Source organism: Callospermophilus lateralis, chromosome 5 (genome assembly GCF_048772815.1).
Source record: "Callospermophilus lateralis isolate mCalLat2 chromosome 5, mCalLat2.hap1, whole genome shotgun sequence".
NCBI classification, from domain to species: Eukaryota; Metazoa; Chordata; class Mammalia; order Rodentia; family Sciuridae; genus Callospermophilus; species Callospermophilus lateralis.
The window spans coordinates 18,602,480-18,629,041 of record NC_135309.1 but is presented as its reverse complement, the minus strand read 5'-3'; the positions used below and the strand labels follow the sequence as shown (position 1 = coordinate 18,629,041).

The following is a 26,562-nucleotide window of genomic DNA, read 5'->3' as shown; positions in this document are numbered from 1 at the left end:
AAGGCTGCTTTCTTCCTCTTCGAGCTAAAAGCAAAGTCCTGTCCATTAATTCCCAGCTGCCCTGAAACTTCTCAGAGACTTGCCAGCACCCCCCACTGTTGGTGTTTTCATCTTGCTCACATGATGTGGAGAAAACCCGCTTCTGTGGTCTGTTTATCTCACTTCAGTTGGTCAGGGGGGGAAAAAAAACAGGAGAGAAAGAGAAGGGGGAAAAAAAGACCTCCTTCACTCTAGGCGCATACATATTTTGAGTGCGGTATTTCTGACTGACGTGCCGGCGCTCTCTGCAAATTTAAATTTTATGTAGTGGACGTGGGTTTCCTACACAATGAGGCTTCTGTTGAGACTCTGGGCATGATTTTAGTCAGACATGAGACCTCAAAGTAGCTAAATAACAAAGCACAGATAATAGATAGCATGCTGAGCAAATGTTACGGGTCTGTCATTTAAGTCCATTCTCTGTGATCCGGTCCCCAACACTCCACTGGTGGAAATTGTAAAGCTGGAGGTGGCTGGAGGTTGGAGATGATCTCTTTTCCCTGAGAACCTGTGAAATATCCCTCGGGTGTTTCCTCCCAAGTTCCATTTTGTTCCTGCAGAAATGTTTGTGGCACTTCTCTGAGACTGGGAAAGACTCGGAGCACTTGTCACAGAATGACCAGGGGGGGGTGCATCTGTCACTCCCCAGGCAGGGCGACGGTCACCTCGTTGGTAAGGAAAGGTCTGGAAGCCTGAATCTGGGCTTTGTAAAGATAAGTGCAGAAACCGAGCAAGCCCTGCCCGAGGTGTGTGCAGACACCAGACATGGGTGCTTCGTGTGCATACTGGGTCTCGAGCCAGGTGGGGCAACAGGAGAAAACAGCAGATCCCCTGCAGGCAGCTGGGCTTCCTACAGGGACTGTCCCCCTAGAATGTCTCTGATGATCGCATTCTGGAGAAGATGGGCAAGCATAAGCATCACAGAGTCAGACGCTTCTTCTTAAAGATGTAAAGTTCAATTGCAGATTCTCTAGATCTTTCTCCCTCTGAGGAGTCCTTTGAATTTCCACAGCTGCCACATGCACACATGCCACATGCACACCAGATCCTCATAAGGGGGTCCTTGAGAGAAGATAGCAGGGTGCCCGGTGGAGGCCTTCAGAATGCCGGAGATCGCATGGGGGAAAGAGGAGCCTTTGACTCAAAAGAAGGTTTCAACTCAGTTACCTCCATTCTTGCAAAGCGCCTCATTCCTCCGCCGTGGCCCAATCTGGGCTGCGTTTTGTGTGGTTTAAAAATAGATACAGAACAAGTTGGAAATGAGATGGTGGTGGAGGTAGAGAAGGGATTCAAGATAGATGTTCAGGGAAGCTACTTTCTGCAGACGATTAAATTAATGACCATCGGGGTGTCGTTTAAACGAAGTAAGAAAGCATACCTAGGATGCACAACTCGGTAAATTTCCTAGAAGTCAATGCATTGTGTGCTTGAAACAAGTGAATTTTATGGTATGTAGATTTTTATGCCTCGATAAAGCTGTTGAGAGAAAGAAAAATGAAAACGTATCCAGGAATTCAGCATGTAGGCTTCGTGAGTGTGGCCACATCCCACCCATTCTGTGCAACTCGAGCTTTCCTGGCAGGACATCTCCCCTCTCTCTTTCCTTACCTACCAGGCTCAGCTCAAGAGAATGGTAACTGCAATAGCCATAGGGGCTAGAGCATTTAGGGAATTAGGTTGACTGCTGATTTCACACCCAAAAGGAAGTGGGAGAGAGAGCCACAAAATAGGCATTGCCCATACTCGCCAGTCCATCCCTGTATAGATTCCTCTAAGTTCCAGATCAGGGTACCCAGCACCAACTCCTTCTTCAGCCTTCAAATCCTGCAGTATTTTTAAATCTGCCACAGACAGGTTGAGCGATAAACAACCAACATTTAAAAATGCCCCTTAAAACTAAATATTACAAGAATAGGAAAATAACTGAGCAGAGCCATTCAGTTCTCAGTCAGGAGCAGCTCATTAAAATCCTATGTAAATACATCTTTAAAATTCTGAAAGATGGAAGGCATTTTGCCTCCATCCTGGGTTGGTAGGAAATGTTCTCTCTTTTTACAGAGAGTACTCCTAAAAAAGAAAGAAGGGAAAATAAGAGGAAGGGCAAGAGAGAGAGAGAGTGAGGGAGAAAGGAAAAAAGAAAAGAAAGGCAAGCTTCTTTTGGAGGTAGTGTCAACCCTGAGCTACTGGCTGGAACCCACAACCTAGTCAGTCTGCTTGTCAGCTCAGCCTGGTGCAGTTGTCTGGGATGTGCATTGAACTCCCCACTTTGGAAAGATTGCTCTGACCCCTGCACCCAGGTCAGTTGTCATTGGGAATCCCCTGCATCTGCCACCCTAGTCCGTCTTGCAACTGCATGCATGGCCTGCTGCCCTGATCTTCGGACGGCAGGTCCGGGCCCCACTGTGAGGCTGGCCCAGTGGCTGCCCTGCGGGCTTGCTCCCCCTTTGCATGGCTCCCCTGCCTCCCTGGCGCGGCCTCACGTCCCTCCTTCTCATTCTCTCCATTTTTTCCAACCAGATGGCTGCCCTGATTTGTGCAACGGTAACGGGAGATGCACACTGGGTCAGAACAGCTGGCAGTGTGTCTGCCAGACCGGCTGGAGAGGGCCCGGATGCAACGTTGCCATGGAAACCTCCTGTGCTGATAACAAGGATAATGAGGGAGGTGAGCAAGCGTCTTCTCATTCCCAGCCCCCCAAGAGCACAGTGTTGTTGTGTATGCTTTCGTCATGAGTCGTTTTCTCCTGAAAGACCTCCCCTATCCTATGGTCAAATGTCGCCACATTTCCTTTGAAACACATGCAGAACTTATTGCATTGTATCCTTACAACAGGTGAATTTTCTGGTATGTAGATCACGGTATGTAGAGAACAGACATTCTTGGGGCAGTAGGGATTCCTGGAGGAATGGGCTGTAGGCACTGGGGTTGGATGCTGGCTTTGGAAACTCAAGTACCCAACACTGCATGCAGAAAGGTAACTGGAGCTGGCCCTGCCTTTGGGGTGACCAGTCCAGCCAGGCCTTTTCCAGCCGGTGGTTGCTGTGAGAGACAATGCTGGTGACAGTCAGTACCTCACCCTGCACTAAGATGCATACTTGCAACCCTTGAGATGTCACCTTAAAGATGGTGGAACCAGGACCTCAAGAGCAGTTAATACAACCACCAGTAGTAAACCTGGAACCCAGTCTCCGCCCTGTCCAATCTGTGCTCAGCCAACAATAGCCCAAGGGCCAAACTGGTTCGTGAGCTAAAAATGATTTTAACATCTTTAATGGGTGGGGGGAGATAATCTCAAGAATGTTTTATGACATGAGAAAATTATGTGAAATTCCAACTTCAGTATCCATAGTTTTTTTGAACCCACTTTACCGAGACATGATTCTCATATAAAAAGCTATACGTATTTGATGTATGTATGCGTCCCATGTGTTTGGGAATAAGGGATGAATCTGTCACCACCACCAAAGCCATAACATATTTTTCCCCTCCCAAAGTTTACCCCATACCTATTATTATTGTTGTTGTTAAGGTTTTATTAGGGTTTGGTTTTTGTGGTACATAAGATAAAAACCTCTTGGTGAATTTTAAATATGCAGTTTGGTATTGTTTCTATAGACACTATGCTGTATAGCAGATCTCTAAAACTTATTTATCCGGCATAATGGAAGCTGTGTGACCTCTAATCTGTACCTTCTTGTGTATTGGACAACTGTGCCTGTTTGTCTGTTTTGTCCATAGCCACAGGACATAGGTCAGTTGACAGGGGTCCCTGGGCCTTGCAGGAGAAGCTTGCCACCCACCCTGATTCTAAACCTCTGTGCTGCCTCACTGTATTACCTCCTGATGAAGCACTAAGATTCTCCGACTAAATGGGGTTGGGTTAGCACATGGGTCCTCTGCTCTCCTAAGGATGCTGTGCCGTGAATATCCCCCAGATGTTCGTACAGGTGATGATCCACTCACACCAAGATGACTTGCTGGTCAGAATTTACTGGGCCGGAAGTTTCAAGTGTAAGTGAATCCATGAGTCCAATTACTTGATTTAGCAAAAATGTTTATGTCCCACTATGTGTCAGTCACTGAGCTCCAGGACTGTCAATGTCTAATTGAAGCCACTCCTGCCTCCACAGTCCCAGAGGGTCAGATTCAGGTGTCCACTGTGGATATACTGCATCGGGGTGACAGATGAAAGTATTAGACATTCTATTCTTATTTTTTTACTTTTCTTCATCCTCTTGATGGACATTTTGCAATTCCCATAATCTATGCTTGCCTTGTACACGTCTATAATTTGTGAACAAACGGACGGACTGATAGGAGTTCACAGTAAAAAAGGTTTGCAGGCCCCACGTAGCTTGCAGAGCTCCCATTCATTCATTTTCTCTTTCCTGAAACGGAGCCAAAATAGCAACCTCTTTAATTCATTTTTTAACAAGGCGAGGCACAACTACAGAAGGCATTTTTCTCCAGAGTCAGAATCCAGTGACTTTTGCTGGTGAGGTTCGCTGTTTTGCTTCTGCTCCCTGATGACTTTGCTGAGCGCGGCTGCTGCTGACAGATCAGCTTCTCCTTCCTGGCTGCCTTCCTACTCAGGCATCAGCAGTGCATAGAGTAGCAAATTGCTGAGATGCAGCACGGAGGGGCGAGAAGGCCGTCCTGGGGACTCAGTCCCTCCCACCCCACCCCACCCGCTCCCCGGAGGCGGGCATCCTTCTTCCTCCTCCAGCCCTACCCCATGTCCCCACCCGCATCAGGCCAAAGACACATCCCTGCAGTGGGGTAGCTAGAAGAGGCACCAGGTCCTCTGGCTGAAGGGCTCCCCAACAGGCACAATTCCAGGTCCCTCCTAGCAGTAGACCCCAAGCTTCCGAAAGGCAGGGGACAGAAGCCAATGAGGCAGTGATTATGCTAAAGACAATAATGGCCTTGTTGTGGGAACTATTAAAGCAAACCTCCCAAGGAAGTAATTAAACACCAAGAAAAAAGGCTCCGCACAGTGTTTATAAAAAGAAACTCCCAGTTACTTCAGAGTTGCTTATGTCAGGTGAGAGAGGTAGACACGCTCTCTCTCTCACCTGGCGTAAGCAATTCACAATTAACTGAGTTCTTTTTTTGGAGGAGATTCCTCGGTGCAGAGTATCCTTTCCATGGTTAATTACTTTCCTAGGAGGTGTGCTAAGCACTTTGCTGTTTATTGATAAATATTAAAGTTGCTTCTCATCAACCCCAGATCCAGTCCTGCACACACTAATTGCATGGGGTTTTTTGTTTGTTTGTTTCGGGGGCTGGGAGTGCTGCCCCCATCTCTGTCCTGCTTCGGGAGTTCTCAGCAGGGACTGTGTGGGTTTAGAAACCTGGCATTGGGTCAGAGAGGCATCCAGGCAGAACATGAATGCAGCCCTGGGAGCAGCTGCAGAGAACACGTTTGTTATAAATCCCATGAATGGGGAAAATAACAGCGCACTCTTCCAAAGTGGACTGGAAAAGGCAAATCACTTTTCTGCCTAGAAACATTCTAGCTTTAAAAGAAATAAATCTCAATTTAAAGTGATTTAAAAAAAAAAAAAAAAAAAAAACCTGTGAGAGATACAGATAGAGACATTTGAAGCCCTTAACAGTCTGTTACAACCTGTGTTCAATACCACCCAGGAAATTGAAGCCATGGTCTTTGGGTGCCACTGGTTGTTCTGAAAGTTTAGTTTGCAGCAGAATCACCCCCAAGAACTTGATGAAACACAGATGAGGAGCTGATCCCCACCTCAGCCCAAACTACTGAACCTGGGGTGCAAGAATTGAATTACTAGTAAGTCTCTAGGTGACACAGATGCCACTTTTTTTGAGAACCAAAGTCCTGAGACATCCTTCGTATGTCATGAATTAATTCCTCTCCTTGGCATCTAGAATGGTGCCTTCTTTGGAAGAGTTGAGAAATATTTCCCTCAAACATTTTCTGCTTTCTATGATACTTAGATGAGAAAGGCCATTGCAAATGGCTGTCTTAGAATCTCCCATAAAAACAATCTGTGCCAGCCCCTGTCTTCTTATTACCATCACTTTCGAAGGTTCTCGACTCCCCAGTCATGTGACTGTTCACACAGTCTCAGAAAGCAATGGCTGGTTCAGAAGGGACAAGCCTAGCCTGCCGTGGTCCCTGCGTGGGTAGTGGCAGCGGTTCAAATAGACATGTCAGCCGGGGACTGTCTTTTGAATAGTGAGAGAGCTTCACTTGAACCACTCACCCCAATTTGAAAAAGAAGAGACTCAAAGAAATAGTTTTGCTTACAGAAGACAAATACCAGCTCATTAAAGTCTGAGGATACACACAACGTGTTCACCAAATGACAGGCGGATAATATTTAATTATCACCACCCAGGCAGAGGTGCGAGATTTAGTTCATCACAGCCAGGGGTAGGAGAGAGGGTGTAGATTTCCTCTAAAAGTGGGAACTACAAGGTGAGGAGGCATCGCTAGACCGTCTGGCCCTTCCCTGTGTCCTTTTATCACCCAGAACTTAGAGACAGGAGCCCCAGCCCTTTCCCACACCATGCCCAAACCCCATCATTTCAAGCCACATGAGAGTCTGGTGGAAGCCCCTATGGGGTCCCCCGTCTGTGTGAAGAGCTGAGTTAGGGTCACTCCCCCAGAGGTGGCAGGGTAGGGGTAAACCTGTGTGGGCTGCCCTTGTCTACTGTCACCTCCTGTCACTTCCTCCCCAGTATCTTCATCTCCCCTTGGCGCTGTTTGAACAGAGCACTGAGAGACATTTCCTTCCTTCTCCTTCTCTTCCCTAATCTCAGGATAGGTGACAGAGCCTGGGCTACAGTCAGCCTGTGTGTCCAGCTCTTCAAGGTCTTTGTTTTCTTGTCTGTAAAATAGGAATCTTCAGGCCAACTCGGTTAGCTGGTGTGCAGTTGAAGTGAGCAGATGCTTGTCGTGCATCCTATGCGACACCTGGTTCCTAGAATGTGTTGGCCCGAATTTGGCCAGCATGAATATTATTAACATTAATGTCATTGTTTTCTAGAATGGAGACTAAATCTATAGATGGAGCCCAACTAATAATTTTTCCAACTAATCATTTTTGCGGTATACATAACCGCAAAGGTTCTAACGTTGGGCTTATCAAGCGTTGGTGCTGTGTAAACCCCATGGAGAGCTTAAGTTAGATTTCTAGGCCCCTGCCTTTCAAGAGTCTAAGTCAGCTCTGGGATCTAGGAACCCACATTTTCCCCAAGCACTGCAGACAATCTGATACAAGTACGCCACACAGCACATGCTGAAGAAAATTATTTCGATGAGAACTTATTTCCCCTGGCCAACCCAGCCCATGTCCTAGTGTCTCTACCCCAAACCTCTGCCCCTGGAATTCCCAGAACATGAGAGGGATGAAGTGAGGAGAGAGGGTTTGTATTTCAAGCAGAAACAAATAAACGGAAAAACACGAGCACATTTTCATGTTGCTGAGGAAATACATAGGTATGTTTTAAAAGTGCTTCTCCTTGGCCGGTTGGAAAAGAGAATGATGTCTATTTCAAAATCATAAAAGCCTTTAACTGTCTATCTCAGGGATTCATCCATCCAGCTCTCCACCCACCCCTCCCTCCATTCAGTGGCCGGTTGGTGCATGGTTTAAGAAACATTTGTGAGGGTCTACTCAGTGTTAGACACTAGAAATTGGCCTCAGAAATACTGAAACCCACACGTCACGTGTCCACAGCTTACTCCCCGAGAAGATAGATGTATAAACACATTGTTATTGTTTTTACAATCCAGCGTGTAAGGGGTGACAGAGACAGAGCACCCAAGTTCAGCAGGAGCAAAGAGAAAGAACTGACATGGAATGGGACACTCACAGGACAGGGGAGAAAGCCCATGCCAGGGGGAAGCCCCAGGTTTTTAGCCTGTCCCCAGGGGAGCCCTCCAAGCCACAGATCTCAATTCAGCATCTTCATTTCTCTTCCTGAATTAAAAACTCCACTCTGGCTTCCCTTCCCAAATGGTGGGTCCCACCCCACCTCCCTCTGCGAGGTTTGGGTCCTTGTTTCACTGCGAAGGAGGCTGCCTTGGGTTTAGAGATGTGGATGTTGGCTGAAGCTCTGGGCACCCCAGCCAACGCTCTCTAGCCAGGTCTAAATGAGGAGAAATAACACTGGAGCTTGTCCAGGGCACTTGGAACAGATGAACACACCCCTCGCCCACTGCCTCTACCCCTCCCTCCCCATCCCCTCACCATCCAAATTGGTTTGACATGATTCAGGGATGCTATTTAGGCATCTATCTCACTTGTTAATTAATAACTCACCTTGTCTTTGCATTTAGCAGAGCCAAGTCAGGGGCTTGAGAGACTCTGAAAGACTTATGGTTCTCAAGTCCAAAGAGTCCAGTTTCTTCCTCTGGCGAGGGGCAAAGTTTGGTGAACCCATTGCAAAGGCCTTGATTGATATGTGCAAATCATGTTGATGGATGGGTCGGGTGGGAGGCAGCTTAAAAGTGCGGCCTTGCTCTATTAATTGGGTTGGAAGAGGATTCCTCTCGCAGTCCAAAGACCTTGTAGCAAATGTAGCTGGAGCCATAAACAGAGCCCTGGGTTCACTCCCAGAGAGGAAAGCAGCGCATCTAATGCTTAGGAGGAGAACTTGGCCCTCAGGCCACAGCCAGTTGGCTAGGCGCTGGGTCTCTCCTTTTTGAGAGGAAGCAGAACTACCCCCAGCTGAGATTTTAGAGGAGCACATGGCAACAGGGGTCTGAGATTATTCTGGATCTTTCCGTTAAAACAAGATCTTTGACAACATGTACATATTGGACTAGAGAATTGTCTATTTAGAAAACCAAAGTTTGGGATATAGCTTTATTCTGCTGGAGTTTTTTAAAGAAAGATAAAGCCTATTCTCTTCTCCATTGCATATAAAAATTAAAATCAGTAAGATTTTTTTTATAATTTTTTTGAAAGAGAGAGAATTTTTTAATATTTATTTTTTTAGTTTTCGGCAGACACAACATCTTTGTTTGTATGTGGTGCTGAGGATCGAACCTGGGGCCGCACGCATGCCAGGCGAGCGCGCTACCGCTTGAGCCACATCCCCAGCCCTAATCAGTAAGATTTTTAAGAGATGATACATGCCAAGCTCTGGATGATGGGAAGAGCCTCCTGATTCCTCTGCTGTTGCCCACCCCCATGATCTCATTGCTCTACCCAGCAGCCAGAGGGTGTTTTTTGGTTTTGTGGTGCTGAAGATTGAACCCAGGGCCTTGAACAGGTGAGGCAAGCACTCTACCAACTGAGCTATGTCCCCAGCCCAAAAGCTTTCCATTGTAAATCAGATCCCTCATGCCCTCTGTAGTTAAAATCGAATTCTAAATGTTGGTTTCATATTGGCCTAGAGACCACCCTCTGTGTCCCCTGCCTTCTGTCTGGCCAGTCCTCTACCATCTTCCCTGGAAGTGGACTTCATTCCTGCTGGTCTCTTCTGAACCCCACCATTCCATGCTCATCCACCCCAGGGCCTTTGTTGGTCCAGGGCCAGAAGTGTTCTCCCCAGGCACAGTGCACCATGGGCTCCTTCCTGTCATTCCCTTCCAGCTCAAATGTCCCCTCCCCAGGAAGGACTGGGTTGACACTAAACCCAGTGCACCTCACTGTTCCCTCCCATTTATGTTTCCCTAACATAAATACCACACTCTAATCCTATATTGAACGTGTGATTCTTCACACTGGACTATGAATTCTGTGGGTCTGTTTCATCCTGTCACAGCTACCCCTCTCTTTCCCTGGGGGATTGGCTTCAGGACCCCTGTGGAAACCAAACTCCAGGATGCTCAAGTGCTTTTTATCAAATGGCAAAGTATTTCCGTAGAACCTTTGTATATCTTCCCATATAGTTGAAATCATCTCCAGATTACTAATAATACCTAACCCAATGGAACTGTTATATAAACATTTGCTATGGTGTATTGTCTAGGGAATCCTAACGAGAAAAAAAAAAGTTGGTAAGGTTCAATACGGACAAAAAATATTTCTGAATATTTTTGACTCAATGGAGGTTTAAATCCATGCAGGTGGAGCCTGAATCTAGGGAGGGTATTTCCATTTTACATACAAGTTATAGATTCTCTAGAAAGTAAGACTCAAGCTGGGCATGTGGGCGTACACCAATGATCTCAGCAGCTCAGGAGGCTGAGGCAGGAGGATCTCAAGCTCAAAGCCAGCCTCAGCAAAAGCGAGGCACTAAGCAATTCAGTAAGACCCTGTCTCTAAATAAAATTCAAAAATAGGGCTGGGGATGTGGCTCAGTGGTCAAGTGCCCTTGAGTTCAATCCCTGGCGCCCAAAAGAAATAAATAAATAAAGTAAGACTCAAAATAAGCCTTTCTGTCAAACAATAGAAAATACAGCTTTTCTCCTTTATGACCATTGTCTTATTTCTTCTAAATTACTAGCAAAATCTGAACACTATTTCTGAAGAAGATTCAAACAAATACAGAATTTGTGTTGTTGCACAGAGACTACAGCAGGGGAAAACAATCACCTCCAAGATAAAATTTACCCTTTGAAAGCATCTCCCAGTAAATTTATTTGACTTGAATTTGTTTGGAAAAAAAAAAACAAAGAGAGAGAGAGAGAAAATAAAGTCTACAGCCATACCACCCTGAACGCGCCCGATCTCGTCTGATCTCGGAAGCTAAGCAGGGTCGGGCCTGGTTAGTACTTGGATGGGAGAGAGAAAATAAAAAGTATTTAAAGTTCCTGAATTTACCCAACATAGCACCTTCAGTCTTTCCTAATCAAGTCCTTAGTACTTTAAATGGTTATTAAGTATCTCTTAAGGGATTATATTTTTTCCCTGATTAGATGACAAATCCAATATTCATCATAAAATTGTGATGAAAATGATAATCTGAAAAAAAATGTTAATCATTTAAATCACCACAGATTTATTTTAGGGAATTAAAGGATTAAAACACAGATTTAACTGGTGGCCAAGAGGTAGCATTTATAGCATTAGGTTGGCTTCCTGTATTTCTGCCTCGGCCAGAGTCTCTGCCTGGATTACCATGCGTACTGCCTGCTTTCTGCCACCAGCATCTGAGTGACAGCTTAAGGCCCTGGTGCCATTATTACCAGCTCAGTGGCTCCCACTGTCCAGGGCCAGATGTTGGTTCTCTATCAGGGGCAACTTTGCTCTCCAAGAAACATCTGGTGTGTCTGGAAGCATTTCATGAGACCCTGCAGAAGGGAGATGCTGCTGGGATTGGGAGGTCGAGGCCAGGGTTGTGGTTAAGTGTCCCCACACGTAGGAATGCTGCCCACGGTACAGGGTCATCTGGCCCCAAATGTCAGTAATGTCAAGGTTGAGAAATCTGGTGCAGATATTATTGACATCTCCCAGGAACACATCAACCTGAGAAATCCAGATAGTCCCCCGTTTGGCCTGATGCCAAGAGCCATGATGTCCAAGGTCTGAGGAGGCATTGGTCATCTATCTGGGAGGTCAGGCCTTTGCTATGATTCTACCCTCATTGGCCAAATAAACCATGGCAATACTCCAAGAGCCCTGGAGACCCTCTCCTTATCCTTTGCATACACACACACCAAGAGCCACCGGGTGGGGTGACCTTCCCTTACTCCCAGGCTAGCACCTGGCCAAGCTGGACTCAGAACCCAGCTGGAGAGCCCTGCCCCGCCCCTCCCAGCCCCTGAGAGCTACACCAGGGTCAGGGCAGGGCAGACCAGGAGCACGTGAACCTCCTGGTTCAAACACAGATTCTGCAGCACAGTGAAAAATATCCTGGGCGTCAGCCTCCTCCCCGAGGGTCTGGGTTTGGAATGCATTTCTCGCCAGGAAGTGCTTCTGTGCCGGAATGCCAGGGGCGAGCAGGGGAAAGTGGAGCAGCTGGACTTTAAATAGCAAGGCGTTCTCCGCAGCGCAGCAAGAGCAGCTGCCCAGGGCCTGTGCTCTTTTCTTTGGTTTTCCATCTTCTCAGCCAAGAGCTCTGGGGGATTGGAGAGGGGCCAGAGCTCTGTGGCCAAATGTGAATCCAAAGGAAACCACAGGTTCCCCCCAACTCTCTGTGCTCCATGTGTCCCCTTCTCCCTACCGGCGGTGAAACCCAAGCCTTCCAAGGTATTTCTCTCCCTTTTCTGCCCTTAATCCATCATTAATCTGCACCGCCAAATACACCCCAGTTTCCTAAAATGCTGTTCCCACACACACTCAGGGATACCACTCCTTTCATTGAAAGTATCTGGGAATGTCAGCTGCAGAAAAGGCCAAAATTTGAAGCCCCTGGCAGTTCAAGTCCCAGAGAGGCAAAGTAATTTCTTCAAAGCCAAACAGCAGACAGGGTAGACCTGGAACCGGGGGGAGCAAATGCAGAATGCTTTTTCCATGCTATGGTGACACCAAAAGGACCCAGTGACCCTCAGGAAAATGGGAATCTGCCATTACTGGTTTGAGCCGAGATCTCTCTAGACCCAAGAGCTAGGCCAAGCTGAGTGAAGGCACCTGGCCTACCCGAGAGCAAGTGCCCTCCTCAAGTTTACCCCCTCACGCCTCTCTCACCTCACCAGGGTAGCCCACTCAGACCACTGGCCATTGACATGAGGAAGCAGACACCTTCCCCCAAGCCAGCTGCACTCCTGGACAGGATGCTCCAAAATTCATTCAGGCATTCAGCAAACATAATTGAGCCCCTGCTCCATGTCAGGACACAGGAATGAACAAGACTCAGACTCTGCCTGCAGAGATCCACAATCTGGGGGCTGAGGAGCAGCTATTGAACCAGTCACTACAAAGCAATATATTGAGTCTATGACAGGCCAGGCACGGTGGTGCACACCTGTCATTCCAGCAGCTCCGGAGGCTGAGGCAGGAGGATCACAAGTTCAAGGCCAGCCTTACCGATTTAACAAGGCCCTAAGCAATTTAGTGAGACCCTGTCTCAAAATTAAAAAGTAAAATAAAAAATTTTTAAAAAGGGCTAGGGCTGTGGCTCAGTGTCTAAACACCCCTGGGTTCAATCCCTGGTACCAGAAGAGTCTAAGAGTCTCTAATAGATGGCCATGGCCACCCAGAGGATGGGCGTCAGAGACTCCAAAGAAAATGAATCTTGAATTTTGAGAGATACGGAGGAATTCAGCAAGAAAGGAGGGGAAGCACTGGGGTGAACAGCCAAAGCAGAAGCATGGAGCAAGGGACAGCCATGCCTGTTGGGGACCCTGGAGGAGGCTGGCCCCACTGCAGCAGTGTGTGCTTGAGGGAGGCTGTGGGGGCAGGGTAGGAGCAGATTGAGCAGGTACCATGTTGGTGGCAGGGGCCGGGGCGAGGCGCAGGGCAACACATCCAGAGTGGTTGCTTTCTCCTCCCCTCTTAGTCTCCAAATTCACCACCAGACAGAAGGCGGACATACCTGCCTGCATGGCCCCTGAGCCTCGCACACCTTTACACTGTGGCCCTTGTTTATCTTTCCTCTATTCTTTGGGTACATTTTTAACACTCAGAGGGAAAAGGCAGCCTAGTTGGATGGTGCAGAGTAGAGGTGCTGGGTTCAGAGAGCTCCGGGTCGGGTACCAGCTTCTTCACTTGCAGGGTGAGCTCAGCAGGGTGAGTCACTCCAGTTCACTGAGCCTCAGCATCTCCTCTGTTGAGAAGGACCAAGGCCGGCTCCTACCTCAAAGGGGGCTGCTGGGTATAAATGAGTTACTGCACGCAGAACAGGACAGCGGTTCTCTGTGTCAGCAAGTGTCGGAATCCCATGGAAGCCTTCATGCACGGCCTTCATGCACTGAGTTTGGATTCAGTGGGTCTGGTTTGGGGGTCCAAGAATGTGTGTCTCTAACAAGAGCTCAGATGCGCTGACTCCGAGAGCCACCAGCACATCATTTTGACAGGAGCTCAAGTGCCGCCACAATGATTCCTCTCAGGGTGGCATCCCTGGGCCACCTCCTAGGGAGAGTTAGGCCAAGCAATTCTGAATCCTAAGGTGATGGCCTCTTGATTGGTCCATGGGCCCTGGGGACACGCTTGAGCTCACTGAAGTTCATGCCACTGAGGTATGGCGATGGAGGTTGATGGTGACTCAGGAGTGTCAAAATACAGGACACATGTGGAAAGAGCGAGCAGGGAGAGAAGCATCCCTGTACCCTCTGTGCCATTCCACTGCACCTCCCATTTGTCCCTTTAGGACCATGCTTGCCTGGCCAGCAGGACTTGCTGTGCCCTTTTCTGTTGGGGTCCTTGAGCTTTGGAAAGACCTGGGTAGGAACTCTGGGAACAAGGACGGCAACCTCACAAGCCTCTTGTGAGGTGTGGCTAGAGAACTCTTAGAAAGCACCTTCATGCCTTGTTATTTAAGTGACAGCTTGAGTGTTGTATCTCCCTGTATGATGTACCTTCAGGGACCCCAAAAACCTACACCTCCCCCCACTCGGAAGCTCTCATATCAAGGGGCGTGTACCTTTCAAAATCAGAACCCTCCTTTGCTCCTGTGGCCATCCATTTCCTTCCCTCCTGCCCCACTGGCTCTGGGAGGAAGGATAGCTTCCCTTGGAGATCACAAACCAGCGGCTCGCTGACATGCTCTGTTTGGCTTGCATAGGTTTTCAAAAACCTCTGAGGGAGCTTCCAACATTTACAAGGTTTCATTTAACCAGCGAAGAAACCCACGGGCTGCAGGTCTGCTGGCCCAAAGTCAAGAGCTAAGGGTGGAGCCCAGTTGTCCTGGCTCTCAGTGACCTTGTCCATTCTCCTTTCAGACCTTCTTCTGAGAGTAGTTATACATCCCATTTGCTGGGAGGTCTACTGTGTCTGGGGTCAGGAAGGAGAAAGGGAACCCATGGAGAACACAGGTGCAGGAAGGGGACGCTCCCGTCGCTGGTCAAGGCTCCCCTGCCGTTACTTCTGCCACGTTCTCTCACAAAACCTGTGGCTCATCAGGGGCAGACCCAAGGCAAAAATTCCAGCTCAGCTGCAGCCCATCACCCAAAGTCTTGGCCCTTTGACGAGCAACACTGAGGCCATCACGTCCCAGCTCACACTCTCTGTCAGGACGACGGTTCCACTTGGTCTTTGACTTGGCATCTTTGTCTACACATGCCGCCACGTTCATTTCTGAGTGATTCCTTACCTGGCTTTTGCATTTGCTTTTCTTAATCATCAAAGCAATGGAATTTTAGTATCTTTCCGTCTCCACCACCACTTCCCAGACCTTGGCTGGGCTGAGTGATTGGTCCTCAGCCCTTTTTTTGTATTTTATTTAGAGACAGGGTCTTGCTGAGTTCCTAAAACTGGCTTTGAACTCATGATCATCCTGTCTCAGCCTCCCAAGCTGCTGGGATTACAGATGTGTGCCCCTGCGCCCAGCCTCCTCCCAGTCATTCTGCCCACACCTGCCTTCTTGCTCCTACAGCTCACAATGCAGTCTCACCCTGGGCCCTGGGCCCTGGGCCTGCTGTGCCAGCTGCCCTGAGGCTCTCCCGCTTAAGGCAGGCTCATGCCCTCAGTCCACGTAGGTTTCCACCCAAACATCAGCTCTTCCTAGAAGCTCACCCTGACTCCCCTGCGAGGCCAGTCCCCTCCTCCAACCATCTCTGCTCCTTTGCCTCGCTCCCTTTGGTGTCTTCAAACACTGTCACTCAATGTCTCGGATGCATTCAGGTGTTTATTGTCTGTTTCCTCCTCCAGCATCTATGTCCATGACCACAGAGTCCTTAGCTGTCTTGGTCACTCATGGTCGCAGCCATTGGCTGAGTGCACACTTTGATGAGAGGCATTGGGGGTAGGAGGCAGTATCGTCTTGGTATTTAGTAGATTATTTAGGGATGAATGAATTTAATTTTGGGATTTGAAAAAGCAGTTAGACTATGACAACTGAGTCACTAAATACCACTGATACCATTTTACTATGCAAAGAAAATCCAAATATAAGACATATTAGTATCTTTTTCAGTAAAACACAAGCACACAGCGATGGCATTGTCTTCTCTCTAATCAACGTTGCCGTGCTGCACAGTGACTTTCTATGGTTGAGGCAGGAGTTATGCGCATCCCGAGTTCCCTTTGAAACCAGAGGAAAGGCAAAGGTTGCTGAGGATGACTGTTGACCTTGACATCCCAAACCATAGCTGGCTTGAGCGGTATGGATGGCGGGAAAGAGCAGCAATCTTGAGGTCGGGCCACATGTGAATCCCAGCCTTGCCACTCGCCAGCAGCTACCTGACCTAGTTAAGCCTAGTAACTTAACTCCCTAGGACTGTTTCTCCATCTGTAAAATGGAAATAAACAAATGGTTATACTGTAAATGCTTCTTTATGCAGTTTACTTATGTCTCAAAATACCCTATTAAGCTACTATGATTATTATTTATACTCTACAGATGGAAAAATACTAAGACTCAGAGAGGTTAAAGTCATTAGCCTGAGGCCACACAGCCAATATGTTGCAACCAACATTTTGCCTAGAGTATGTTGGACCCTGGTCACCTGCCTCCAGATCCTGTGATCATAATTGACAGGACAATGTTGGCTCCGGGTACCTAGCCCACAGAGAAGATATCTCCAGGGAGTACCCAGCCCAGTACCTGGAGGACAGCAACGGCCGCTTTTAGAAGGACACAGTTTAGGAATTAGTGACTCCTGTCTCCCCAGCAGAGCAGGAAGTTTGTGTGATAGCCGGGTCTGGTTCCTCCTCCCAGCTGGCAGTTGGGGTATTTCTTAATGCCAGAAAAAGAGAAGGGCCGTGCCCTGCTATTCATTCTCTCAGCTCTGGTGCCAGCCTTCCTGCCTCTGCACCCCAGAGACAAGGTCTCCCCTCAGGCAGAAAGTAACCGTTCCGGCTTGTTGCTCTGAGGCGTGGATGGTGACAGCCCCTTTTCTTTCTGAGGGACCCAGCAGGTCACTGTCTGGCACCCCACCAGGCTGTCACCCCCTGCCAGGCCTGGGCTCCGCTGGCCATCAGCTCAGCTCTGTCTGACCTGTCAGTAGACTCTGGGATGGAGGTTGATGAGGAGCAGAGCAAGGGGGAGACGTCGGGGCAGTGAGAGGCCAGGAGCGGCCGGCGGAGGGCGGGCATTTGGGGAAATGGAGACGCACTTGGGGAGACCGAGGTCACAGGCCCTGCTCCCTGTTGCCACTGGCGTCTGTGATGGCAGAGCAGGGGGATGGCAGCAGCCAGGATGGAAACCCCTCAGGCGTGGAGAACACGGCCGCCGGCTAACAAGGGTGAGCCGGTGCCAGGGAGCCTGTCAGGGCTGTCCAAGGTGGGAAATCTGTGATCAAATGAGATCATTCCCGGAGGCTGTTGCTGGGTGGAGGAGAGTGGCAGAGGGAGAGAAGGAGACGGGGAAGGAGAGAGAAAGAGAGCGAGCAGAAAGGAAGGTATTTTCTGAGCCTCCGCAGTCCTTCCCCAAGTCGTTCCCCATCCAGAATCCACCTTGCTACGCTGTGGCTCCTCGCAGCCTCCTGTGAGAATCAAGAGCAGAAGTCAGGAGCTTTGGAGATCCACGGCCCCCAAAGTGGGAATCACTTCTCCCTAGTTTTGTGACCTTGGGCAAGATCCTTTCACTCTCTGAACCTCCGTTCCTGAACCCGCCTCCCAGGGCCTCATGAGCATGACTGGACAATGACTGGCCAGGAGGTGCCCAGCACCCAGCGGGAAAGCGCAGGGCAGCTTGAGCAGCCCTGGGGAGCCAGCCCATTGTGACCCACCTTAGTCTAAAATGCAAACTGGGGACATGAAGCCCTGGGGCGGAAGGTGGACTAGAACATTCTGTATCCCAGTTTTCCAAAAATTCACTCGCCTTCCAATGTGGATTCAGGTGGTTAGTCTTCTGCTTGACTTAGTTCTGCCTTAGGTAAAGGGAGCCCCTGAGTATTGGCCACTGGGCGTGTTTTCCTGGAGAACAGCCTCATGACAGCTTCAGACAGGACTTGGCTACAGAGGGCAGCCACCTGGGGTCACAGCCCAAGCCCACCACTCAGAAGCCATATTTTCTTGGTGAATTGCTTCACTCTCTCCAAGTGTCCCACTCCCCATGTATGAAGGACAGTGTCAATAATGCCTGGTGGCAATTTGCAAGGGAATGAAGGAAAAGTGCTTAGCATGGTGCCCAGCACCTAGGACGCTCTGCATGAGTGCCAACCACTAGTCTCATCAGATATGGTTTCCATGAATGCTTCCTCATCCTACTGACCCCAGGACATCTCACCTAGCTGAAATGCATTGGCTTTGTTGGGCACTGGGAGCCAGGGGACAGTGGCTCTGATGTGCTAGTAGTGGTGATGTTGTTGGTCAGACATGGTCCCCCCGGTCGCCCCAGTCAGTCAAGGCTGGGATCCACTCATGACTATTGAGCAGATGGAGTTTTTATGGGTCTTTCCAAGGACAGAGCTTTTCAACCTAGAGCTCCATGTTCTCGTGAAGCATTTCTCAAAATGTATGGCACTGGATACAACTGCACAGAGACCATCAGAGACAAAAGGGGTTCATGGTCAGGAAACGGTACATACACCATTGCAGTATTAAAGAGTTATAGCTGAGCAGTCCTGCTGGGTGCAGGGAGAGCTTTACTTTGCATAACTGATATCTCCCAGACTGTACTTGAACACAGATTCCCCCCTCTCACCTCCATCTCTGTGTTTCAGGGAACCTGCCAGAGACACAGTTTGGAAAAGTTATCTTAGGCCCTGGGGTCACTGGTACTCTTGTGGCTGTTGGAGGGGTATTTTCAATAATTCACTGCAGGAGTCCTTGAGCTTTCATGCAGAAAAGAGTCATCTACAGACCTTAAAACTGCAGATTCCCAGTTTCCACGCTCAAAAAGTCAGTAGATCTGGGGTGACCGCAGGAAGCGGGTGTCATACCACTCCAGGGGAAGGCAGCAGGGACTTACTAGTGATGCATAGGAGTCTGCCTCCCGGGGATTTCGACACTTAGAGCAGCCGCGTTGCAAAGCCAGGGAGCTTGTCAGCATCGCAGGCTCTCACACCACACCCCGACTCCCCGTTATTAGAGTCTCCATTTTAACAAGATCCCTGAGTGATTCTGATGCTGATTGGAATTTGAGAAGCATTGGTTCAATGATATATCTGTTTGGGTTTGGGTTCATTTGTTTTATTTCGTTTCTGGTAAAGAAGCAATCCAAAAAAAAAAAAAAAAAAAATTCTCCCAGTGACTTGAAGGACAGCTAGCGTCCTAGGGAAGAGAGGTCCTCAGGCCCGAGGCCACTTGCAGTGACAGTCCTTGGCTTCCCACATAGGCTTTGCTTTCTTTCCTGCGTCCCTCCTGAAGGAGGGGAAAGCCAGCCTCGCAGTTTGCAGCGGGGCCTCCCTCTGCCAAGTTTCTGATCCCCCTTTGCTAAGTCATAAGAAATGCTGAAGGTGCTTTGAGCAAGGTTCGCTGGCCCCAGAACTCAAAGTCTGACAGAAAGAATTGGCAAAGAAGAAAGAGGACAACTTCCAACAGGCTTTCCAGGACCGCGAATACGGGTCTCCTTCTACAATATTTAAGTGTGGCCAGTGCTCCATGAGGGGCTGTGGGGGATGCCTGAGGAACCACGGTCCATCAGGCAGCCAGGGTATTAATGGCAGGTGAAACCTTCCAAATGAGCACCCTGTCAGCCAGCTATTGCTTTCAAGGGCTGGCGACGCAGGAGCCCTAACAGAGGCAATGAAGAACTAATCTCATATTGCCAGGTTAAATCAAGTCAGCCTGGCCCGTTCCTTTCACTTCTTAGTTACATCAAGCCAGAATACTTTCAATTATCCCTCACTTCCAACTTGTCAGCAGGAGCCTGGTAAAATGCAAATGGAGCCAGGCCCTTCCCTGGTGCAGGGCAAGAGCTATCATTTAAGAATTGCCTCGGCTGATTTGAGATCCTCCTTCTTCAGTGCTAAAGCTGTCACCATCTCTTGCACACGTGCCATCTTACCTCCGGACCTCTCAATAGTGGGTGCTCTTAAGTCCATTCTGTAGATTGGAAAACTGAGCCACGCACTTGCCCCGTGGTTATGAAGATGATGAGTCACAGACCAGATCTTAAAACCAAAACACCTTAAGTCTAAAGTCCATATTCATTCTGGCCCTGACCTTTCGAGCGACTTCCTTGAGATTTTCTAAGTACTTCCCTAGTGGCAGGGGACTGGCCAGGGTCAGCATGTAACCGTGAGGAGCACCCAGTCCAGACTAGGATCCACATGAGCCCTGCTCCCTGTCTCTCCCCTTCAGAGCAACTTACAACTGTTTGTCACCTCTTACCCTCACCCCCTGCATATGGGGTCAACCAGATGCCTGAGTCATTTCAGAATTTGCAGCTATGGCATACCCTAGGATCTGATGGCCAGCCACAGTTCTGGAGGACAGCCCCATGAGCACATTGCTCCTGTTACCTGGAGGGGTATTTCTTTTGCTCTATCATGGATTGCCAGATGGGGCCAAATTCTGATTTAGGTGGCTAAATTTTTTATATAGATAGGGACCTGCAAAAATAATTTTTCCCAAGGTCCCACACACTTTAGGCATGACCCTACAAAATCTTACCCTAAAACAAAGTAACTTCCTTTGTACTCAAGAATTTATTTATGTCCGTAACTAGCCTTAACCCTAGCCAACACCAGTGCCTTCCAGGCACCTACTCTCCTTTTTATTCATCGTTAAGGGCAAATAGCCCCAAGTTCCTTCCTTCTTGTCCCACTGGTTGCCACTTCCCTTCTTCCCATTGCTTCATTACCGTTCCACTGTCCCCTTATTATCTGATCTCAAAGCAGTGGACCTAAGCTTTACGGGGCTCCCCACCTGCATTGCCTGTATTTTTCTTGGAGAAGTGAGAACTTGGCAAGTATCTATCTCTGTATAGGTAACCCAAAGCTTGTGATGCCAAGAAGACTCGAAAAGAAAAAAAAAAAAAAAGGAGGAGAAATTACTCAGAGGCCCTTAGTCATGATCAGGTGCTCCTAACTCTTCTAAGTACCATCTGTGGGTCATCTCCATCAATCTCCCCCACATCCCTGTGAGGTGCACCATTGTTACCCCCACTTTGTAAGTTCACCAGTGTAGCCAGATGACCAAGATGATTATTGAGAACACACCCAGCCCCAAGAAAGTTTCCCCTGGGCCCTTTCCCAGCCAATACCTCCTTAAAAAGGTAGCTACAATTTCTGACTGTCCATCATAATTGATTGACTTTGCCTGTTCTTGACTATCTTGTAAATGGGTCATAGTATAGTCTTCAAAGCCCATGTTTTTTTTAACAATTTATTTTTATTTTTTTATTGGTGCATTATAGTTATGTGTAATACTGGGATTCGTTGGGACATATTCATACAAGCACATAACAGAATTTGGTCGATTTCATTCCCAATCCTTCTCCTTTCCTGTTCCTCCTTCCTCCCCCTAATCCTCCTCCTCTACTGGTTTCCCTTCTATTTGCTCGATCTCCTCCACCCCACCCCAGCTTTTCCCCTTCAAAGCCCATGTTTTTAGCCAATCCACTTTATGGCCTCCTGACCCCAGGAGTAGGGCAGGTAGATTTGGTGGTTGGTGGTGCTTCCCTGCAAACCACAGTCTGGACAAAGTAGGGCTAATGTTTTAAAATCTGAGCTTTTGACCTGTCCCCAGCCTGGGGCTGTCTTTAGGTACTCCCAGAGCTGTCCGTGGCACCTGCGGTAGATTGTGGGCATCAATTTGAGTCACCCTGTCACAAAATAGAACTCAGAAAAGTCAATTTAGGTGTTTCTCTGAAGCCTTTAATACTTCGAAAAGCCACAGAGTTCACGCAGGTGGGAGAGGGAATCACCTGCACACCAAACAACAGGGAGCAAAGGGTTCCAAAGACTGAACAAAATGCTTCCAACCGATTCTCCATAAGCTGCCCAGTTTACAGGGATCAAAGAGGAACACAAGTGAAATAAAGTTTCTCTCATTCCCAGGGCCTTCTCTGTGAGAGGGTTCATGCAAAGACTCAGGCAGTCTCCATCAGGTAAAAAGACGTGCGTGTTTCAGCCAACTCTGAAATGGATAGATGCTGACTGTGGCTGCTTGCTGTACTGCCCCCACGGGCAGGGGCCCGCCCACACTGAGAGTTGGCTTTACTAATAGGCACTCAGTGAAGGCCTTGAGCATACGTCTCCCCACTACCTAGGAACGCCTTGAAAATCTAGCAGAGCCAACAAGGCAGGGGCTGGAAATGACTGACACAAACCTCCAGCCAGCACAGGTACAGGCCTCCTGTGCCGTACGAACAGTGGAGGGCGTTGAATCTCACCGATGCATAGCATGGTCCTCAGCCACCTGGTTGCCAGGGACACATCCCCAAAGCATCTAGTTTCTCATGTCGATTCATTTACAAGATGTTCACGTCGACCAGTCAGGAACGCTATTTCCCAGCAGGAGAAGTACAAGGACCTGCAGAAGTGACTGCATCTCACACCGCCCACATTGCCCCCGCTGAGGGGCCTGGTGCCGTCTTCAGACTCCTTTGGGAGGGAAACAAACCCTCCTTCCCTTTTCATCCAAGCTGCTTCTCAGGAACTTGGGTGCCTTACTGACCCTCTTTCTGCCCTGTCTCACCCTCTGTAGGATGGATGACAGGCTGATCGTGAGACAGTGCCGGTGCAGGGCACTGTACCAGGCTCTGCTCCAGACACTGTGCGTCATCCTCTAGCCCCTACAGGGGAGTGATCCCAGGACCCTGGGATGCCGAAGCCCTCATGTTGAATGGTGTAGTGTTTGCATTTAAAACCACACACATCCTCCTGATCATTAAAAGTCGTCTCCAGATGACTTACCATACCGTGTAAGCATGCTGTGTGTAAATAGTTGTTGCAATGTATTGTTTAGGGAATGATTACAAGGAAGATCATCTGTACTTCCTCAACGAAGAACCATCAGAGGCCTCCAAGGTTAGTTGAATCCACAGATAAGGAAACCGCAGATACAGAGGACCAAGAATTAACCACCTCTCTAACGTCCTCACCATCATCTCCATTTTACATATGAGGGAAACTGAGGCATGGAGCAGTTAATTCCCCAGATACCAGCTAGGTAGAAGAAACCAATCCTCAGATTAAAATCTAGAAACCAGAGTATGAAATTCTTGAGTGACATTATTCTGCTTTGCAAAGTTGCCAAGAAGGTTTAAATCAAGAACATGGGACAATGCCCCTCTATCTATTGCATCTATTATCACTATTAATTGTTACCAACCTGTCACTATTTGGAGACACAGACTGGCATGCTTGCCAAGATTCATCCAGCCCAGAGCCCATACTAGTGATTGACTCAAAATATAAGGAGATATTAATTTTGTCTATATTTTTAATATTTTTAGTTGTAAATGGATCTTTTATTTATTTATTTATTTACGGTGCTGAGGAATTGAACCCAGAACCTCACACATGCCAGGCAAGTGCTCTACCACTGAGCCACAATCCAGCCCTTCATTTTGTCTATTTTAATGTCCAGATTTTATAAACTAAGAGTTAAAAACCTTCAGTGAGTTTTTATAGTAACACTTATAGTAATACCTATGGTTTATTAAACACATAATATTTGCCAGACAGATGTGTGTGTGTGTGTGTGTGTGTGTGTAATCATTTATTCCCTATCACATAACCCTATGGTAAAGGTACTGTGATAACTCAATCATTTTTTGTTTTGTTTTTTGTTGTTGTTGTTGTGGGTTTTTTGTTTGTTTTTTTTTAATACCTAGGGGCACTTAACCATATCCCCAACACTTTTTTATTTTTTTTTATTTTGAGACAGGGTCTTGCTAAGTTGCTTAGGGTCACCCTAGGTTGTGGAGCCTACCTTTCAACTTGCAATCCTCCTGCCTCAGCCTCCCAAGCCACTGTAATTCCACCATGCACCACCATGCCCAACTGATAAACTCAGCTTTAAAGGCAAGAAACTGGGGCTCAGCAAGGTTGTTTAACTTCCCTCACTCACACAGCTAGGGACTAGCTAGGGAAGGTGAACTTGAACCTCATAACCATCTGGTTCTAGAGACCAAGTTCTTACCTCTGCACGTATCTCCTTTGTAGAATTTTTGGCTTTTTGCACTGGGACTTATAATCCAAAGGATTCAACTCAGCAATAATTAATCTGATTTCTGCTTCACATTGCCAGACGGTTAGAGGAGATTCTCTGATTTTTCTTTATCAACAGTAATGAAAAGAATGTCTCATATTGTTCCCAGAAAGCTTCTCCCATGTCACCCTTCCCTGAAACTGCCATTGCCATTAGTACATGATCTATACGTGTAGACTTCAGCAAGGGCTGTGACTTAGCATGGGTTTTGACAGAGGCACCTAGACAATTCTCCTTGACCACGTTTCAGAGAGAAGGAAGATGACACCGATGTGTGCCACCATGGTGTACCCCACAGGGCAGCCCCAAGTGCGCTTCCCCACAACCGCCGAGTCAGACTCGGGCCCCACGGCCCCTGCACACCTCTCCCACCACCCTCCCCTCGGGAAAGGCAGCCAGACAAACAAATAAGGAGAGAGAAATATAAATAAAGAAATCGTCCAATGTCATAGGAGGGCCGGGCGGCTTCCCGCCGCTGTTGAATGGAGACATCGGAGGCCTCTTAGGTCCTGAACTGGTGATTCAGAACAGTTTGATTGCTGCTTGATTGTTTGCGAGATAACTGCGAGATTGTCAGTGACAGGGTAATTTACTGAAGATTGCAATGTCAGACTGCATCCAAGGGGCTGGCTGGCATGGAGATGCGCTTCTCATGACTGACAGGCCACTGGGAGATTGGAGTGCCAATTTAAAGTTCACAGTGCCGTCGGAAAGTGTTCGGCCTCGGCAGCCCATAATCACGCAGCATGATGAGGTCATCGCAGGCATAAGGTATGCTCGCACGTACTCACGGAGAGAACCCCAGATGTGCCATCTCTGGAGCAGGTACCTGTAAATATGCAGGAGGAAATCACTGAGACCTTTTTTTCTTCTTTTTTCCTATTTGTCGTCTGCAGTTGCTGACATGTTTAGGCCATCTCCTGCCAGACAGACAGGCTCTTGAATAGAAAACCCAGAATCAACAAAACAGTGGGGAAATTAGAGATTTGGAATTTAGAGGCAGTTTGCAGCCCAGGGAGATGGCAGGCAGGAGCAGGTGGGGAGGAAAGTGCACAGAACTTAGTGGACAAACTCTCTCAAGGCACTGAGTGCAAGAGGCCCTCAGGCTGGTAATAGGGAGTGGGTGGTGTATGGACCAGAGGGGAGGGGAAAGGCCACTGAGATGGATGGAAGTCCTAATGGGAAGAAGCCGGCGACCTTAAAAGAATCTATAATGCTAACAACAGAGGGTTCCTTCTCACCTGGGAAGTTTCTGAGGCTGCAGAATGAAGCACTGCCAACGTAGCTCAGTGGGTTACTTTTAAAATCTGAAGCAAGCATTCCGTGGTGGACTATTTCTGTCTAGAGAAAGCAGTGTGCCGGAGGTGATGGTCAAGGCAGAATTCTGTGCAATTATAGTTTTCCTTTCTTTCTTTTTTTTTTTTTTTATTCTGCCAATGGCCCTTGAGTCCATATTGGACAATGGGATGTAGACCTGATGTGGGACTTCAATTCTCCTACTGGATACAGCATGGTTTCTGGGTCTTTCTGGGGTCTGAGTCTTCCGCGCTCTGGGGAGTAGCTGATTCAGTCGGCTGAAACGTTTGGAGCCTTGATTTGGAAAGTTCCTAAATTTAAAGTGTACGTGCCTGCTCACTCCCCTGTACCTGAATTTCTAGGAAATTTTTTGTAAATCTAAATGCGTTACAAGGCACGGAGCGGCATTTGCCCATGTGGAAAATGAGAAGCTAGGCTTAGTCATTGAAAGCCAAGCAAAACATGCAATCTCCTGATTTGTTTGTTTGCTAAAAAGGAAGTAATGCATTAAAATAATTGTACATTAATTGCTAAATGACAGTAGAACTTTGGTGAAATTATATATTTCAATTTCATTAGCAGAACCAAAAGTAAAATATAATGCCAAAAAAATTTACATTGTAGTAAATTTAAAGCACACAACCAGACCTCTGATTGGGCATCCTAGTACAGGAGTCGGTCATAGCACAGCCCTGGGTGTGAGAACCTGTTTCTGTGATGCTGATTAGGGCCAGAAAAATGCCTTGCTATCAAATCCAGTAGGTGTAAGCAAATTTATTCTCAATCAATTCCCAGCAGAGTGAATAAGGATTGGCCAACAGATCCATTCTAACAGGAAATCCCAAGGAGTGGACACTGCCCAGAACCTTCCTGTCCTTAGCTCTAACAGATGTGAGGAATGGGAAACAGTCATTTTTTCATTCAACAAACATTAGTGTTTGGCACTAAGCAAAACATGAATGTAGAAATTAATAAGACACTGTTCTCCTCACAGAGCTCATTTTCCACTCAGGGAGGCAAGCATAAAGAGATAATTAATTCCAGCACAAGGAAGTTGGTGTTAACAACAACCATTTCTAGATTTTTTTGTGTGTGCATTAGAATCACCTGAAAATTGTGATTAAAATGTGCCTTCCGGACGCTGCCCCCA

At 47.8% G+C, this 26,562-nt stretch overlaps 1 protein-coding gene across 4 annotated transcripts in view; it reads left to right on the top strand.

Moving 5' to 3' along the window:
- The window catches only part of Tenm2 (teneurin transmembrane protein 2), an 884,372-nt gene that overhangs the window by 797,584 nt on the left and 60,226 nt on the right, over positions 1-26,562 (top strand). For all 4 annotated transcript variants that reach the window (XM_076855696.2, XM_076855695.2, XM_076855694.2 and 1 more), the window contains one exon: positions 2,557-2,703. In XM_076855696.2, the coding sequence (XP_076711811.1) occupies positions 2,557-2,703 (147 nt within the window). The remainder of the gene's footprint in view (positions 1-2,556; positions 2,704-26,562) is intronic.